At 33.3% G+C, this 15642-nt stretch overlaps 3 protein-coding genes across 5 annotated transcripts; 1 reads left to right on the forward strand and 2 right to left on the reverse strand.

The window, feature by feature from the left end:
- Nucleotides 1-668: 668 nt before the first annotated feature.
- On the reverse strand, nucleotides 669-5206 carry LOC140051260 (alpha-methylacyl-CoA racemase-like). Of its 3 annotated transcripts, none has more exons than XM_072096409.1 (6): nucleotides 5124-5206; nucleotides 4539-4795; nucleotides 4167-4310; nucleotides 3621-3781; nucleotides 2909-3095; nucleotides 669-2329 (listed from the first exon to the last, which is right to left on the reverse strand). In XM_072096409.1, the coding sequence occupies exons 2-6, from the start codon at nucleotides 4783-4785 to the stop codon at nucleotides 1920-1922; spliced, it is 1149 nt and encodes a 382-aa protein (XP_071952510.1). In that variant the 5' UTR covers nucleotides 4786-4795; nucleotides 5124-5206; the 3' UTR covers nucleotides 669-1919. The 3 variants fall into 3 exon arrangements, with proteins under 3 accessions (XP_071952510.1, XP_071952511.1, XP_071952509.1); XM_072096410.1 differs by having other exon boundaries at nucleotides 5116-5179; XM_072096408.1 differs by lacking the exon at nucleotides 5124-5206 and having other exon boundaries at nucleotides 4539-4867.
- Nucleotides 5207-5432: 226 nt separating this feature from the next.
- On the forward strand, nucleotides 5433-10278 carry LOC140051059 (mortality factor 4-like protein 1). The gene is made up of 11 exons (XM_072096137.1): nucleotides 5433-5502; nucleotides 6043-6089; nucleotides 6502-6569; nucleotides 6717-6803; nucleotides 7337-7449; nucleotides 7771-7850; nucleotides 7971-8072; nucleotides 8756-8847; nucleotides 9002-9104; nucleotides 9221-9290; nucleotides 9602-10278. The coding sequence occupies exons 1-11, from the start codon at nucleotides 5448-5450 to the stop codon at nucleotides 9769-9771; spliced, it is 987 nt and encodes a 328-aa protein (XP_071952238.1). The 5' UTR covers nucleotides 5433-5447; the 3' UTR covers nucleotides 9772-10278.
- A 91-nt stretch (nucleotides 10279-10369) lies between these two features.
- LOC140051392 (snRNA-activating protein complex subunit 3-like) lies at nucleotides 10370-15592 on the reverse strand. The gene is made up of 9 exons (XM_072096593.1): nucleotides 15374-15592; nucleotides 14773-15031; nucleotides 14395-14493; nucleotides 13410-13482; nucleotides 13170-13274; nucleotides 12647-12864; nucleotides 12017-12184; nucleotides 11615-11722; nucleotides 10370-11374 (listed from the first exon to the last, which is right to left on the reverse strand). Exons 2-9 carry the CDS (start codon nucleotides 15024-15026, stop codon nucleotides 11227-11229), a joined length of 1173 nt encoding a protein of 390 aa, XP_071952694.1. The 5' UTR covers nucleotides 15027-15031; nucleotides 15374-15592; the 3' UTR covers nucleotides 10370-11226.
- Nucleotides 15593-15642: the final 50 nt, after the last annotated feature.

Here is a 15642-nt window from a genome sequence, read left to right on the forward strand (position 1 = left end):
TACCAGCAGAATTCACTTATCGTTTATCGGAAAGTGGTTTCCTACTCTTAATGGAAAATGTCAAATTCTTGAGTTGATTTAAACAAGTCGTATTTTTACAAATTGGACTTTTAAGTACACAAGCGATATAATTAGTACTTGTTTCAGTTATATGTGACCTGGTGCTGTCGTTATCCCAACTGGAAACCAATAATTTTTTCTGTCCTGTGGTCTATTTAGCCACTCTGTCCTAATGTTAGATGTTAGGGATGCTCAACCAATCAATTTCTCTGTTAAGTAAGCTCAACCAATCAATTTCTCCATTAAGTAAGCTCAACCAATCAATTCCTTTGTCTTGCCAACTACTTCACCCAATCAAATTATGTGTACTGCTGATTGTCCTTCAATAAATTGGTTTCACGAACTCTCCTCCATCACTCAATTTGAGTGCTCGTTATTTGGGTCATAATGCATTTGTAATGCACTCGTTATTCTTGCACAATTAATCACAACAAAACAAGTATAGAATATGACTGTACCACATGAATTACCAGGTTTCATTATCGTAATTGCATGACTGCCTCAAGACAAAACCTTGAAAAACATTTTCACTTGCATTAAACAATAGTCGTGATGTCATCATGATGTCATCTGTTTTATTAAAATAATTAAATTCATTCACTTGGAGAACAGCGAGAAGGAATGTACTGTTATGTAACCTGGGTAACGAATGAGTTACATTGTTAAGTAGATACATGTTTCTTATATAAATGATCACCAGAACATCCTCTGGGCTACAATATTGTGTTGTAATTGGAGTGCAAGTCTTTCAAAATATTACAACTGTTACATATAAAAAAAATCAATAAAATTAAATTGCTTATGATATGAAATAATAAATTATGCACCAATCTTTAATATCAAATTAATAAGAGCATCATGGTTTTGTGTGAATTACATTTTTACTGTCAAGAAATGGTATGGTTTAGCATAATTATATAGGTCTTAAACAACAAGCTACCTACAAAATAGTGCCTATTGCATTAAGAATACAGTACATTGACTTCATTATGAATTAATAATATACCACAAAACGTATTTAATATTGAAAATTGTTTAAATTTTAGATGGTAACTAAGTCCAGCTTCTTTGTTAAGCACATACTTGAGTAGGTAATAATGAAATGTTGCTTAGCAACACTAATTATTAACTGATAACCATGTAAGCTATGCACAGCCTGGTTCCATAGTGTTCATGCGGTTTTATTAAATGTTTGTTTCCAAATTTTTTTTGAAATGGCAGAATCTTCTGAATTTAAAATATATTCTGATGCATTGGTGCTCAGTCAGAGCAGAGATGGGACCTAAATTTCTGAAACGATATTTGAGGATGAAGAGATTGCTAGGCCTTGTTCAATGGCATATCCCACTGCAGCGGCAATTCCATATCATTCTTTCAACTTTCAGTTTGAAAATTTTATCCTCCAATCCAATTGTTATTCATTTTTATATTTTAGTATGTACAACATTTTAAGAATGTGTTCATTTAAGGGATACAATAACAAGAAAATACTTTAATTAATTTATACTTGAATAGGCTTTATCAACAAAATTGTTATATTAATTAAAAAATAAAATAAATAGATATACATTGAAATACATTTTTCAGTAATTTATTTTAATTTTTTCTTTCAATATTTCAAGATTGATTAAAACCTCCCATTTTTATATATTACTACAACATTTCTATATTATCACTGGGTAGAGATTTTTAACTTATACCCATTTCATATTTAGAGCAGGGGACACATAAAAAACCGCCTGTGTTGACAACTCCACAGTTTTTCTAAGCGATCGGTATTTATTACATTCTTTGACATAGTACTGTATATCAGTTCTTTTTTAAAATTATCATACTAATAGCATAAGTTGTCAATATTTTTATAAATGTGATTGTGGATAACCAACTTCAATCACATCTTTGTTTTCTAATTGTTTTATATCTTGATCTGAGTAACCTATTTCCTTCAGTACGGCAGCAGTATCAAATCCAATCACAGGTTGGCACATATCCCGCACTTTGGCTGGCGTCCGCGAAAGAACTGGTGCTGGTGCTGGCTCCCGTTCGCCTTTTGTGTTTGTTAGAAACGATTGCCGGTCACGATTATGAGCATGTTGCGGTGCTTCGTCTAAAGATAATACTGGCGTGACGCATGCATCGGTACCGTCAAACACCTGACACCACTCTGCTTGCGATTTTTTTGCAAACATGCGAGAAAAGTGACGTTTCATTACGGGCCAATCATCCTGGCTCTGCTGATCTGGAAAATCATCTTCGTCAATGCCAAGCCCTAATTAAGTGATGTAATGAAAAAAAATAAAAATATCAATATATGGAAAACTCCCACTGAGGGTGTTAAAGAGTTGCTTTCCAATCAGATTTGAACATAAAGCCTCAGTGGTCTAATGGTGGGGTGCATATAGAGCAGAAGATTCCAGGTTTGAATCTCATTTGGGGACAACTTTTTCTAATTCTGACAGATCTCCTTCGGCTTAATATACAGATATTCACAACTGTTAGACTACTACAGATTTTATGGTATTGTTCAAGTTTGATTAGATAACTAGACATTAACACACTCGGCATAGCACTAGATCCAAATTGTATGCACAACAGATCACATTGATACGCCCTCATCTTTTAAACAAAAAATAATAATAATTTTGATAAATAATAGTTGATAAATATTTACCTGGCTTTATCTGGCTTAGAACTATAGTATAGTTGTTCTATATTAGCATGGAGTAAAGAATCTTTACTCCATGATATTAGGCAGTTTTGGTATATTTTGTTCAGTACACAATACAAACTTTCTGAAATTCTCCTTAATTACTATATATTTACATCAATATAAATTTTAAAAAGTTACCTTTCAAAAGTTGTCTATAAAACTGCGGTTCTATTGCTCCAACTGCCATATACTTATTATCAGCTGTTTTATATGTCTCATAAAATGGTGCACCTGTGTCCAGTAAATTTTCTCCACGTTCTCTGTTCGAAAAACCAAGGTCTCGGGACGTCCACATCCACGATCCTAAATAAGCTGTGCCTTCAACCTAAAATTGTAACGCAATTCATGTTGTTTTTAATACTAATTTACATATTTGTGTTCATTTGCATATGAAGATGTTCAATTTGTTTGTTATTGTGATCAAAGTAAAGTGTTTTTTAAATATATTATTTATTGCCCTCAACTCGAAATTGGGTATAATTAGAACTGAGCACTCTACAGATCCAAGACAGCCATAGTTCAGCACCTACCATAATCAGCATAGCAGGCTTCCTACTAGCAAGTTTATTGTGCATTATGTACAAAGGCTAACTAAGTCCAATCAGAAGGACAAGGCATTGAGGTAGCATCATTTTCTTAATGTGTACAATATACAAGCAATATGGCACAGACAGGTCTTGAACCATATCTCTGACAATGAACTGTATATGTTAACCTGATGTGCTTTACCACTATGTCACGCTCGTTCTTTGTATGCATATGCATTTATCTACCACTCATTGATGCACTTTTTCTTGCCTTGAGTGGTCCCTGGGCTGAATCGTCCCACTACCAGTATATGCAATCTTACCATATTAGCATCAACAATCTGACCCTTTCCCGATTTCGCTTTTTCCAACAGAGCCATTACAATCCCAAGGGAACACATCAATCCTCCACCAGCAAAGTCCGATAATAGATTAATTGGAGCTATAGGATTCTCACCTTTTCTGCCAAGCAGTGACAGGATACCTTGGAAAAAATGTAACATTATAACCAATCAGTTCATGAATTGACTTAGTTATATACAGTATATAAACAAGTGTGTGTAACATAGGCTCTCACAGGGCAATCCCTGAACTTGTGGATATAGGTTGATTCACTACATTTTTTTGGGTGTAATCATAAGCCAGCCAATGAATGACATCTAAAGCTCTGTCTACACTATCAAACTAGTATGATGTACCCAAATATGGTAGTAATATGCCAAATTATGGTAGTGATATGACATCATCATGTCCATATTATGGGCACATCACATTTTTTTGTCACATGAAGTTTGATAGTGTAGACAGAGCTTTAGATTTTCATATTTGTGTGTAGAGTAATACAATACCTATTACATTCACTTACTGACCTGTTAAAGCAAGGTAGTTGATGTCATGGCCAGCCATAGACTTGAATGCACCAGACTGCCCAAAGCCCGTCATTCTTGCATATATTAACTCTGGGTTTTCTTTCATCAATATCTCAGGGCCTAGACCCATCCTTTCCATTACACCTGAAAGTTAAAAGAAAAACAATGAATAAATCACTTTATTTAAAATATTTAAAATAGAATAAGACATTAAATGAGAGTTTAGCTTTGGTTGAATCATTGGAAAGAGATTGCCATACAGCATGGAGTAAATTGAATTGACTGTAGTCATTATGGTAAACTGTATTGTTAAATTGATCTTGCCAATATGCACTAATTGTGTAAGTAACAATATACTACTCTCATTCATACCAGGTCTGTATGGTTCAATAAGAACATCAGCAGTTTTACAAAGTTTTCTCATCACCTCTACACCAGCAGGCATCTTTAGATTCAATGCGATTGAAAACTTTCCCCTTGCTAAACGATCGACAGTCATCATTTCTTTTACACGATCAATACGTATTACTTTAGCCCCGAAGTCGCTTAGAATCATCCCTGCAAACGGTGCTGGTGCCAGTCCGGAAAGCTCAATCACTTTGATACCTTTTAATGCCATTTTAAAATTTCTGAAAAGAAACACGAACATTTAAGTTGTTTTTTTTTATCAAAAAAAATTGAATTATGTGCACACTCTTGGCCTAATTTAGTACTAAGCTAGGCCTACTGTTGTCCCTAGCTAGCAGCTACAGAGTAGGACTCTAGGGCTAGACCTAGGCCTAGGCTAGTTTTGTTACTTTTTAGGAAATTTATATAGCCTAGCCTAGGCCTAGGAATAGATATGTATGTTTACTCTTTGGAGTAATAAATCCTAGCTATTTTCTATGAACTAAAGTATGGTAATTACGAATAGGCTTAGTCTAGTAAATAACATTATAAAACAGTTTACTGTATTACTATTCTAATAAATATTGATAATTGTTTTTTAACAAAAATTTGCAAAACAAAAAACACATTTCTTTCAAAGTGGGAGGATTTTGTCGTCTGCAATCGTAAATATAAGTATTGTTTAATTAAATTCTTTATTTTGAAATTTTTTTAAGCAGTTTTATTGTTTTAACATATAAAAAATGTTAGTATAAATTTAGTATTATTATATTCATTTTTCAATTATACTACCTTATTTGAAGCAATTTATTTTTATGGCCTTTTAAAATTCATTTATTATTTACATTCTGACCTCATTTGACATTTGTGGAGCAGAAGAAAAAAAAACACAACATGGCTCCTCAGAAAGCAAAGTTTGCTGATGGTATTCCAACTAAATTTACAGAAGGTTGTTGATTTAATATTATATTAATGTTAATAGTTGAAATGAAATATAAACACGGATATCCGTAGATACTTTTGAATGGTAAAAGTTAATAATATGTTTAATTAAGATAAACTCGTGAGTGACAAGACAATGAATATCTCAACATGACAACATGTGTGTTGACGCGGTGTACGGTGCGGCAGTTGCCCTTTTGGCTTTGGCATGTCTTTGTTATGAAGTCGGTTCGCCCATCATCTGTAGAATGGAAGCAACCTACTTTATTTGGCGCTACTGCTGTTTCGCACGTTATACCTTCGATTTCTCACCTAATTCCTCTTAGTCCTACAATAAATAACATTCTAACACCTGCAGCAGCAAAGTGTTTTCCCTTCTCTTCTGTTCTGTTGCTGCTGTGTCTTTTAACATGTGTACTGTACATGAATATTTTTGTATATATAAAAAAAAGTACTAGCACTAGTAGTCTAGTACTACAGTAGCTAGTACCTGTAGAAGGCATAACATAATGATTTTGAATAAGGAATATTTGTTTTTTTACAACAGGTGAACGAGTTTTGTGTTTTCATGGACCACTTTTGTATGAAGCAAAGGTAATATTTGATAGTCCATTTGGCATTTACAGTATGTTGTAAAAAAACTTATAATAAAAAATTATATTCAGTTGTTACATATTTGGGCATTTATATAAGTTTACAACAAGTACTGTAAGTCCACTAAAATTTAAAAAGATTACCGGTATCCATCCCATGGCATATGATAAACATGGATTGGAGAAACCCATTAAGATATAGTAGTCCTCTGATATACAGTAATCTACCAAACTTATCTGTTTATTGGTAATTTCCCAAGTCAGTGATGTGTAAGTATTATTATGCAAGTGTAGTACTGTTTATCCAAATAAATAAATTTCATATTTTCATAATACAGTATATAACATGACAATAAAGTATATCTTTTAAGTTTTAATTGATATGTGTAAATCATTTTTATTTCTGTTACCAGTGTGTGAAATCTAATGTGAAGGAAAAGACAATCAAGTATTTTATTCATTACAATGGTTGGAACAAGAAGTAAGTGTGCACACTTTAAGAATATAATTAACATAGGGTAATTATAAATGTGACATACCATTTGTTTGTGTTTTTAAAAATAGTATTTTTGTTGTTATAAATTTTCAAATTTCTGACAGTTAATTACGTTATGTTGTCCTTTTCTAGTTGGGATGAGTGGGTACCTGAAAGCCGAGTATTGAAGTTTAATGACGGAAATATCCAAAGACAAAAAGACCTACTAGCTGCCCATTTGTAAGTATCAGCAAAAAGATAGCACTATAAATAAGTTTGTTTTTACCATAAACATAGCAGCTCAGTTGTAGCAACAAGCTGCCATATCCATCAATCAAACTTAGCCAAAAATTAAAAGATTCAAATTTTAATCTCATCCATTTCTGAAAATTCCATTGCTTGCATTAAAAGTTACAGAACAACAATTGAAAATACATTGCATATTTGATAGATATATACAAACAATTAAAAGCAAACCTATTTACAGTATATTTTACTTATAGATAGTGTAGACATACTTAAGTGTGAATTGTGAAAATACAGCCATAGAATATTTGTGTGCAATATATCTCTATTTGATTAATAGTTCATTACTTTACACTAATAGTTTGCCTTCTCAAGATTGCTCTGGTGTTGTTACACAAGAAATCTAAACTTAACCAACATTCACGACCGATGATTCTCAAAATCTGCCTTTGAATTAATTTAAGATTTTTAAGACTTTTACAACTTGCATGTTACAAGTATTGACATTAATTTATTGGATCTTGTAGAAATAAAACAAGAATAGCAAAAGCCAAAGCAGCAAAACAGAAACCAGCAGATCGAGAAAAGGACCGAGAAAAAGATAAAGAGAAAGCACAAGAAGAAAAAGCATCCAAGAAGGGTAAATACATGGATATATTTCAATTAAATGAATTTATCAATGTTATAATATGATTGTAGTTCAGTTTGTGTTCTTACGTTATGGATGGAGAAATCGGTCAACTGTGACCATGTTTGGACGTACATCAGTTTCTTGTTTTGTATTCACAAAAAAAATATGTATTGATGAAAATTATGATGTTGTATGTATTTAATTGTTAACCAGGAAAGATACCTCGCCTAGTTTAAGGACCATGTGTATATGTCTGTGCATAAATTTGTATAACAGTCAAACTTACAAATGCTCTCTCTTATGATTGTTAATTTTACAATATTATTTCAGCCTCACAAACAGAAACATCAACAAGCTCAGTAGATGCACCACGAAAAAAGCGGGCAAGACTTGATCCCACGGTTGAATCGGTATTTACATTTTGTCCATTTCATGATAGGTTTTTAGCCTCTCCAAATTAATTATTATTCATTATTATGATTATTGTAATAGTAGTTTTGACTTTATCTATATTTATAATTTTACTACAGGAAGAGACATTTATAAATAAAATTGACATCAAAGTTAAGATACCAGATGAATTGAAACCGATTCTAGTGGATGACTGGGACTTGGTGACAAGACAGAAGCAGGTATGGTAAATTCATCTTTCTTTGCCTATCATCAGGGAGGTCTCGCAACCTTCCTAAATTTGAACTAGGTGGCTAGGCTTCCTAGGCCTGGTATAAAAGATGAGAAATACAAAATTGCTATTTAACGTAATTTATGTTAAATTATTATAATAATGTTATAAAACATGTTCCTTACTAAGCACTACTGAAAAAAACCCAGCAAATATGAAAAGTGACATTTTAGTCACGTGCAACGCGACTCTACAGCTCACTATGTTGGTCGGTTGGTCGGTAAACACTAACTTGAACATGTGACTGCAGCCATGTATATGGCCTTGTATGTATGTTATCCTGTTTGTAAAGCTCTGTCTACACTATCAAACTTTATGTGACCAAAGAATGTAATGTGCCCAATGGACATGATGATGTCATATCACTACCATATTAAAGCATATCACTGCCATATTTGGCCACATCACTACCATATTAAAGCATATCACTACCATATTAAAGCATATCACTACCATATTTGGCCACATCACTACCATATAATATTAAAGCATATCACTACCATATTAAAGCATATCACTACCATATTTGGCCACATCACTTGTTTTGTCAATCTAGTCTGATACTGTAGACATACCATTTTATGTTAAATTTATAATAAAATAAAATAATAATTTTTTTATTTGATTTGACAGCTGGTGCACCTTCCTGCAAAAACTACCGTGGATCAACTTCTGGACGATTACATAAAGCACAAAAAATTAAAGAAGGATCTATCGCCTGCCAAGTAAGTAAAGATTAAACGGACAGCATCTATGAATCAAGAAATTTCTTGAAGTTTTGCCGTAAGATGCTGTCTGATTTGGCCTTTACAGGCCAATCATCTTGGAATCTTTATGTTTTATTGTAAACTTTATATATTCTATCTTACTTTGTTTTAGAGAAAGTGCGATTGTTGAGATAACGCAAGGTATCAAAGAGTATTTTAACACGATGCTTGGAACACAGCTTCTCTATAAATTTGAAAGGCCTCAATATGCAGATGTATGTAACAGTTTTATATTTTAACTTGTGTATATAGAGCTTTTTAAATGCTTCAAATTTGTATCCAGTTCTCTGTCTTAATAATGATAACTTGGACTTCTTCAAATTCCTTTCAGGTACTTTCTAAGCATCCTGATGAGCCAATGACAAAAGTATATGGAGCACATCACTTACTACGTCTATTCGGTAAGATATATAAACCTTTACATGTTCTTCATCACCTGATATATGAATTAATATTAATGATTAATATTCATTTCTGTTTGCCATAATTAAGACCAATGTACACATATGAGTGGTAACTATAATGGAAAACCGCGTAGCTTGTCCCACATAGAATCTGTATATGCCCGCTCCGTGGTTTGTGTAAACAAGTAAATAGATACTACATTTTTGATTTCCGTTAATACCATTTACCAGTTACCATTACTGCTAATCTGTGTAATTTTGCTGTTATGCAACCTCAAAAGTTGAGATTAGTGTAAATTTTCTTACAGTGAAAATTGGCAACATGTTGGCCTACACAACCCTTGATGAAAAAAGCGTATCACTGCTTCTCACACACGTGCACGATCTGCTGAAATACCTGTACAAAAACTCAACGACGTTTTTCCAAGAAAGCGACTATGAAGTTGCACCCCCGGATTATCATCGAAAAGCCTTGTGATTTAAAGTTAAAATGAATCAAATTTTTTGTTTTTTATTTAAGAAATACATTCTATAAATTGTAGTTATAATCATGATTTCTCCCCAGGGCCTTTGCAGCACTGTGAGTCTGTTTAAGCTAAAATGTTAAATTGTGATATTTTAGCTTAGTTTATATTGTACACCACAATGTTTCTGCTGGAATAGTATTAAACCTTTTTTTACTCTGGTATAAAACTAGTAGGCCGCTGACACTGTGTTCAATTGTACGCTCATGTCTGCATGGTATGCAAGAAACCAGTTAGGTCATGGTCACTGGTCAATCCATGAAATTGGTTAAATTAAGGTGGCCATAAATTAATGACAATAATTAACATGTGACCACTAGATTGGTCTCATCCTGGAGAGAACATTAATACTTTAGAAAAACCACAGAGGTGGATATTATTTCATGGAGAAAAAATGATTTGTGTTTTAAGCTTGATTTTGTAATAAACAACCTTCTTTTGCGAATGGTAAACCTTGTAATATAACTTACAGTGAAAAATAAATTTCTTTTCATTTTGTAAAAAAAGTCTTTATTTTTGTCCAGAAATATTTCTGTTTCATGTTTAGCTTATTCAACTTTTTTACACAACCAACAGCGAGCAACTCGTCAATTACAGGATGGATAAGTATTTGATAATTTATTGTGCTTACAAATCAAGTCTCATTTGAGGCTTAGTAAGTGGAGTTGTAACTTACTTCACTCACTCTTTCACTAGGTCAGATTTGACCCCCGACCTTGTGATTGAAAAGTCAAGCACGTTAACCACCAAGCTGCTTATAAAACTGCGAGAAGTTCAAAGAGCTGACGTCCACAGGATGGATGTGGATAAGCCTACATACAACCAAGGATTTAGCATACACCCTCTAAAATATACACATTTCACAGGCTCTTTAAAAGTGAATGGCTCCAGATAATATAACGTTTATCGGTACAGTAGCATTTAACTGTTTTACCCTGCCTTGTATGAAACCAGTAGGTCACTGTTCAATTGTACTGTATACACCTATGTCCATATATGGGTATGCAAGGAACCAATAGGTTACTGACACTGTTCAATTGTATACACCCATGTCCATATTTGGTTATGCAATCACCCAATAGGTTACGGACACTATTCAATTGTATACACCTATGTCCATATTTGGGTATGCAAGGAACCAATAGGTTACTGAAACTTCAATTGTGTACACCTATGTCCATATATGGGTATGCAAGGAACCAATAGGTTACTGAAACTGTTCAATTGTATACACCCATGTCCATATTTGGTTATGCAATGAACCAATAGGTTACGGACACTGTTTAATTGTATACACCCATGTCCATATATGGGTATGCCAGGATCCAATAGGTTACGGACACTGTTTAATTGTATACACCCATGTCCATATATGGATATGCCAGGATCCAATAGGTCATTAGCACTGTTCAATTGTATACACCCAAATCCATATATGGGTATGCAAGGAACTTGCCTTTTTTTTGGCCATCTTTATCATAATGAAGCATTTTGAAGCAACGTTCACAAAAGAATCCTGGATCAGTTATTATGTGGGTATCCTCTTTGGTAATCCATCTACAATGGAAAAATACAGACAGACAGACATCAACAGTCTACAGTACTTAAAAATGTGAATAAAGGGTTTGCGGAAAGTTGTTGTGGTGAGTACTACTTTATTGTACTTAATGTATTTATTGGATAAAAAAAAAATGGATTTCAATATTATTCATATTATAAAGCAATAATATTCTAATAATACTTGAAAAAAAATTATGATATGAAAGAACAACATATGATAAATGGTAATACATTTACCTTGAGACTCGTTCATTGCAGATCTGACAAATGTTCATATAACGAACACGTTTATATATTACAACTGGGTATGCATTTAGATCTTGGCAATCTTCATTGTGAAGTAACCTAGGAAAAAACAACAGATTTAGGTACTAAATTCTACACTGGATTCCCCACACTTAGGAACACTATATTTATTAGAGAGAGACAGAGAGTTTGCACATCTGTTTGTTGTACAAATTGTTGCTATTGCACCAATCCAAACAAATGAGAAATCAACATGTTTTGGGAAGCTTTACACTACGATTGAAAATTATTACATTTAAATCCAATATGCTAGCCAACAAACACTCAATCAACCACATAACCTCTCGCCATTCTGGCGGAGGTAATAATTCTAAATACTGTTTAACTCCTCACCGTATATCTGTAAACATAAAGACATGCTCACAGTCACCCTGATGCTGGTAGAGATAGGGGTAACCAAGGCGTACATTTAAATCAGCAATGGTCACTTTATCCATGTTAGCTGTCTTGAATGATTCAGATCCCTCCAAATTGCGTTCCTGGGCCCACTTAATTATGGGTCTTGAAATAATAATAGAATTATATTAATGTCTACACTATCAAACTTTATGTGACAAAAAAACGTGATGTGCCCATATATGGACACGATCATGTCATATCACTACCATATTTAGGTATATCACTACCATATTTAGGTATATCACTACCATATTTAGGTATATCACTACCATATTTGGATATATCACTAAAACTCTGTGGCTGTATTCACCAATCATACTTAAGTGAGATCCTTTACTATTTCACTCAAGTAAAATATTTAAGGATATTTTTATTCTCTTAGATTAAGACTTTTTAAATTTGAAGTGTATTTGCCTTGCTTAAAGGGTCTTTCACGGTTCTGGTCCGACGCCGGCAAATCAAACGTCAATGTTTCGTTTCCACTCGGCTATGCGTATATCAATTGGTGCACAGTCGAGAGGAGCGTCGATCTACTAACTTATTTAGAGCCAAAACTGTACTTACTGACTAAGATCAGTACACAAAGCATCACTAAAGTCATTATAAAAAGTCCCCTCAATAAACAAGAATGATGACTTGAAAAGTGAATCGAATCGAATATCTTGTGGTAGATCAGGGTTTTCACTACATTCATTTGGAACTTGAAGATCAGACACACAAACTAAACGATCAAGAAGCACAGATAAATATTGTTCTGGAAGCACAAGAATTTCCCTGTCAACCTAAACAAAATAAATTATAATACACATTATAAACAAAATTCAAACAAAATAAAGAAATCATATTCAAGTCAAGAGAAGAAAATAAAATCATGTTTCTCCCACCCAGACAAAATTACAATATTGATAATGAAGCAGTAGATAGAGCGAAGAATGTTTTGGCAAATAAAAGTTGAGATTTTTAAAATAATACATGCACAATTTTTTTAAACTATTTTTAGCATAACATTGTGACATTTTTTTTAGAAAAAATATAAATGATAAATGGTTATCAATTTGTGATGGATTGAATGTTGCACTGTACTTACCTTGCATATAAATTTGACATTTTTTTCTAGAAAGGCAACAGACACTACTACTTGTGGTTGATCTAAGATGTCAATGTCTTTGTCGGTAGTCTTAGCTCCATGTTTCTAAAAAAAATATAAGTATCTGATATGTTTAGCGGGTCAACAGATCATCTCCAAAGCAGAATGCAAGCAATTTAAGGAAGGTGATGGAGATTTTGTTATAGCCTACAGTATAATATAATAATATTTTCAACTTACAATGTCAAATCTGTTTTTATGGTAACTTGATACGACACCAAGTGTTCTTTTCATCTTTTCAGCTCTACGAAATCTATATAAAAGATTAAATAGAAAAGCGAACTTAAACACCCCTTCCCTGCAATTTTGGACGTTTTTTGGAAAATAATACATATATATCACTTTAAAAACATTAAACCATGTCATTCCTTGTCTTAAATGTACGTTTTATGGTAAATTATGATAAAAAGTGAAAAACAATGCACTACCTAAGTAGCTCGCGGCGATCGACCTCTCGTGGACGGTCTTAGGCCTAGCCTAGCTAGGCTTAGTTTTGTAGGCCTAGCTGGTAAACATCGGTAACCTACGAACATCGTACGCTAGCTATATACTTAGCCTGACGTTGTATAGTTGCTGCATTAATTGTCTTTCTATTTTTGCCAGACTCCGTTGATACAAATTGGGGAAAACCCGGTATTTTCGCTGAAAAGTTAGGAGTCTTCCATTTGTTTTGGCCTCACGATCGATCGAAAAGTGGGCGAATTACAGGTGAAAAACAAAAATATCAATCCGCGCGCAATGCATTTTGGGATTTATAGCGGGCCGCTATAATTATTAGAATCGACTTATTTTTCACATTTTTAACCGTTTAAAGACGAAAAAAGTTATCGCAATAAGACCATATAGTATTATTTTTACATCAAATATAGTTTGTGATCTTAAATTAGATCTAAAAAACGTAGGGAATGGGGCTTTAAATTGTAGCTGATTTTGTCTAGTATGTAAGTGTGTACCCAATAATAATTAAAAATTGAATTATGAAAGTATGAAATATCTAAGTTTATTTATCCAATTAATTCACAATTCATAAAACTACCATAAATAATTTATCTTTCAAGGTTGTTTTCGGTGTAAAGTAAAGCTTGGTTCACATTGGGCGTAACCCAGCAAATGAGTGTTTAGTTGACGATTTACAGTTCTTTACATTATGGGTCAAAGCACTTACCCTAAACACATAAGATGCTCACCACCTTTAGGAAGAGACTTGGCCAGATCAAAATGTGCTATCTCATCAGGCAGCTTGCCACACATCAATTTATCAGGGCTACAATTGACAAACACAATACATTAAAAAAAAATAATTATAGGCCTACAACATATCTTACTTCTTAGGTGTATCTAGTTGAGCCAATCCAACAACTTTACTCTACTTGTTTGGCAAGTGAAATAAAAATGTTTGGAACATAAAAACCAGAATTGGTGTGTTACTGTTGGTATTATGAGAGGATTTAATGAATTTTTTGATATAACTCTTCTCAGAGAATATAGGCCAATGTCTGTTTATTCAGGTAAGTTAAGCACACAAAAAAATCTGCTAATTTACTTGCAAACTGTTCCAAGTTCATCAATTGTGGAATCTTCAACTTCCATCAACTGCACAATTTCTGATTTAATAAGTGCCTCCCTTTTTTCTGGGTCTTCATTTGAATTTTCTGTAGCGATGTTGTTCGGTAAGAGATCTTCCTCATCAAAGATTTCCCTACATGCCTCATAGAAACTGCCAATGTGAACGAAGTCGGAAATGTTTGTACGTATCGAATTCTCTTCCAAGTTTGTGAAGTATTTACCAATGCTCATTATAACTGAAAAGTAAACGAAAAGTTAAAATTAAATGTTCGCAAAACAACAGTTGCTATTCTATGGATTTCATGCAGATTTTGTTTTTCCTACAAGGATAATATTATTACACGATCGTTAAATAGTACGTACTATTGCACGCCATGTGACCCACAATCAATATGAAAAAAGACAAATTTATAATTTTTTCCACATGCATGACACAGACAGTAGAAGTCAGTTGGCAATTTATTATACATATAGGCCTATATGTTATGACCTCATACAGTAGGCCTACATTGAAACATAATTAATACTGTAAATTAAAACTTGCGTTATTTGGATATAATAATATGTTATTTTCATACAAATTTCATTATAATTGACCCTGCAGGAACTTCTTGAACTTGAGTCTCCAATGCTGCTCCCTCTCGCGGCAGAGTAGATAATCCTTTATTTACTTCCGGGATGATCAACGTCATAGATTTTACAACTAAGCCTCTTCAGAGCGGCTTAACAATTGGTTAGAGAAATACAATATTGGTGATGTTGGCCAATTGTGGCGTTTGTTAAATCTATTGATTAATTGTGTTTACGCGCGCCAAGAACAAGTCAGTTTTTATCATCAGGAGAAAAG

The sequence above is a fragment of the Antedon mediterranea genome, chromosome 6, assembly GCF_964355755.1.
Source record: "Antedon mediterranea chromosome 6, ecAntMedi1.1, whole genome shotgun sequence".
Classification (NCBI taxonomy): domain Eukaryota; kingdom Metazoa; phylum Echinodermata; class Crinoidea; order Comatulida; family Antedonidae; genus Antedon; species Antedon mediterranea.

What these genes read in the sequence shown, in the direction of transcription:
- LOC140051059 (XM_072096137.1), top strand. Translation starts at nt 5,448, where the DNA reads ATGGCTCCTCAGAAAGCAAAGTTTGCTGATGGTATTCCAACTAAATTT. An exon ending in GACCTACTAGCTGCCCATTT is followed by an intron (nt 6,804 to 7,336) that starts GTAAGTATCAGC and finishes TGGATCTTGTAG; the next exon opens with AAATAAAACAAGAATAGCAA. An exon ending in AGAAAAAGCATCCAAGAAGG is followed by an intron (nt 7,450 to 7,770) that starts GTAAATACATGG and finishes ATATTATTTCAG; the next exon opens with CCTCACAAACAGAAACATCA.
- LOC140051260 (XM_072096408.1), bottom strand. Translation starts at nt 4,815, where the DNA reads ATGTTCGTGTTTCTTTTCAGAAATTTTAAAATGGCATTAAAAGGTATC. An exon ending in CAACTACCTTGCTTTAACAG is followed by an intron (nt 3,782 to 4,166) that starts GTCAGTAAGTGA and finishes ATTTTTTCCAAG; the next exon opens with GTATCCTGTCACTGCTTGGC. An exon ending in TTATAGACAACTTTTGAAAG is followed by an intron (nt 2,330 to 2,908) that starts GTAACTTTTTAA and finishes TCACTTAATTAG; the next exon opens with GGCTTGGCATTGACGAAGAT.
- LOC140051392 (XM_072096593.1), bottom strand. Translation starts at nt 15,026, where the DNA reads ATGAGCATTGGTAAATACTTCACAAACTTGGAAGAGAATTCGATACGT. An exon ending in GAGCATCTTATGTGTTTAGG is followed by an intron (nt 13,483 to 14,394) that starts GTAAGTGCTTTG and finishes TCTTTTATATAG; the next exon opens with ATTTCGTAGAGCTGAAAAGA. An exon ending in TGCAATGAACGAGTCTCAAG is followed by an intron (nt 11,375 to 11,614) that starts GTAAATGTATTA and finishes TTTCCATTGTAG; the next exon opens with ATGGATTACCAAAGAGGATA.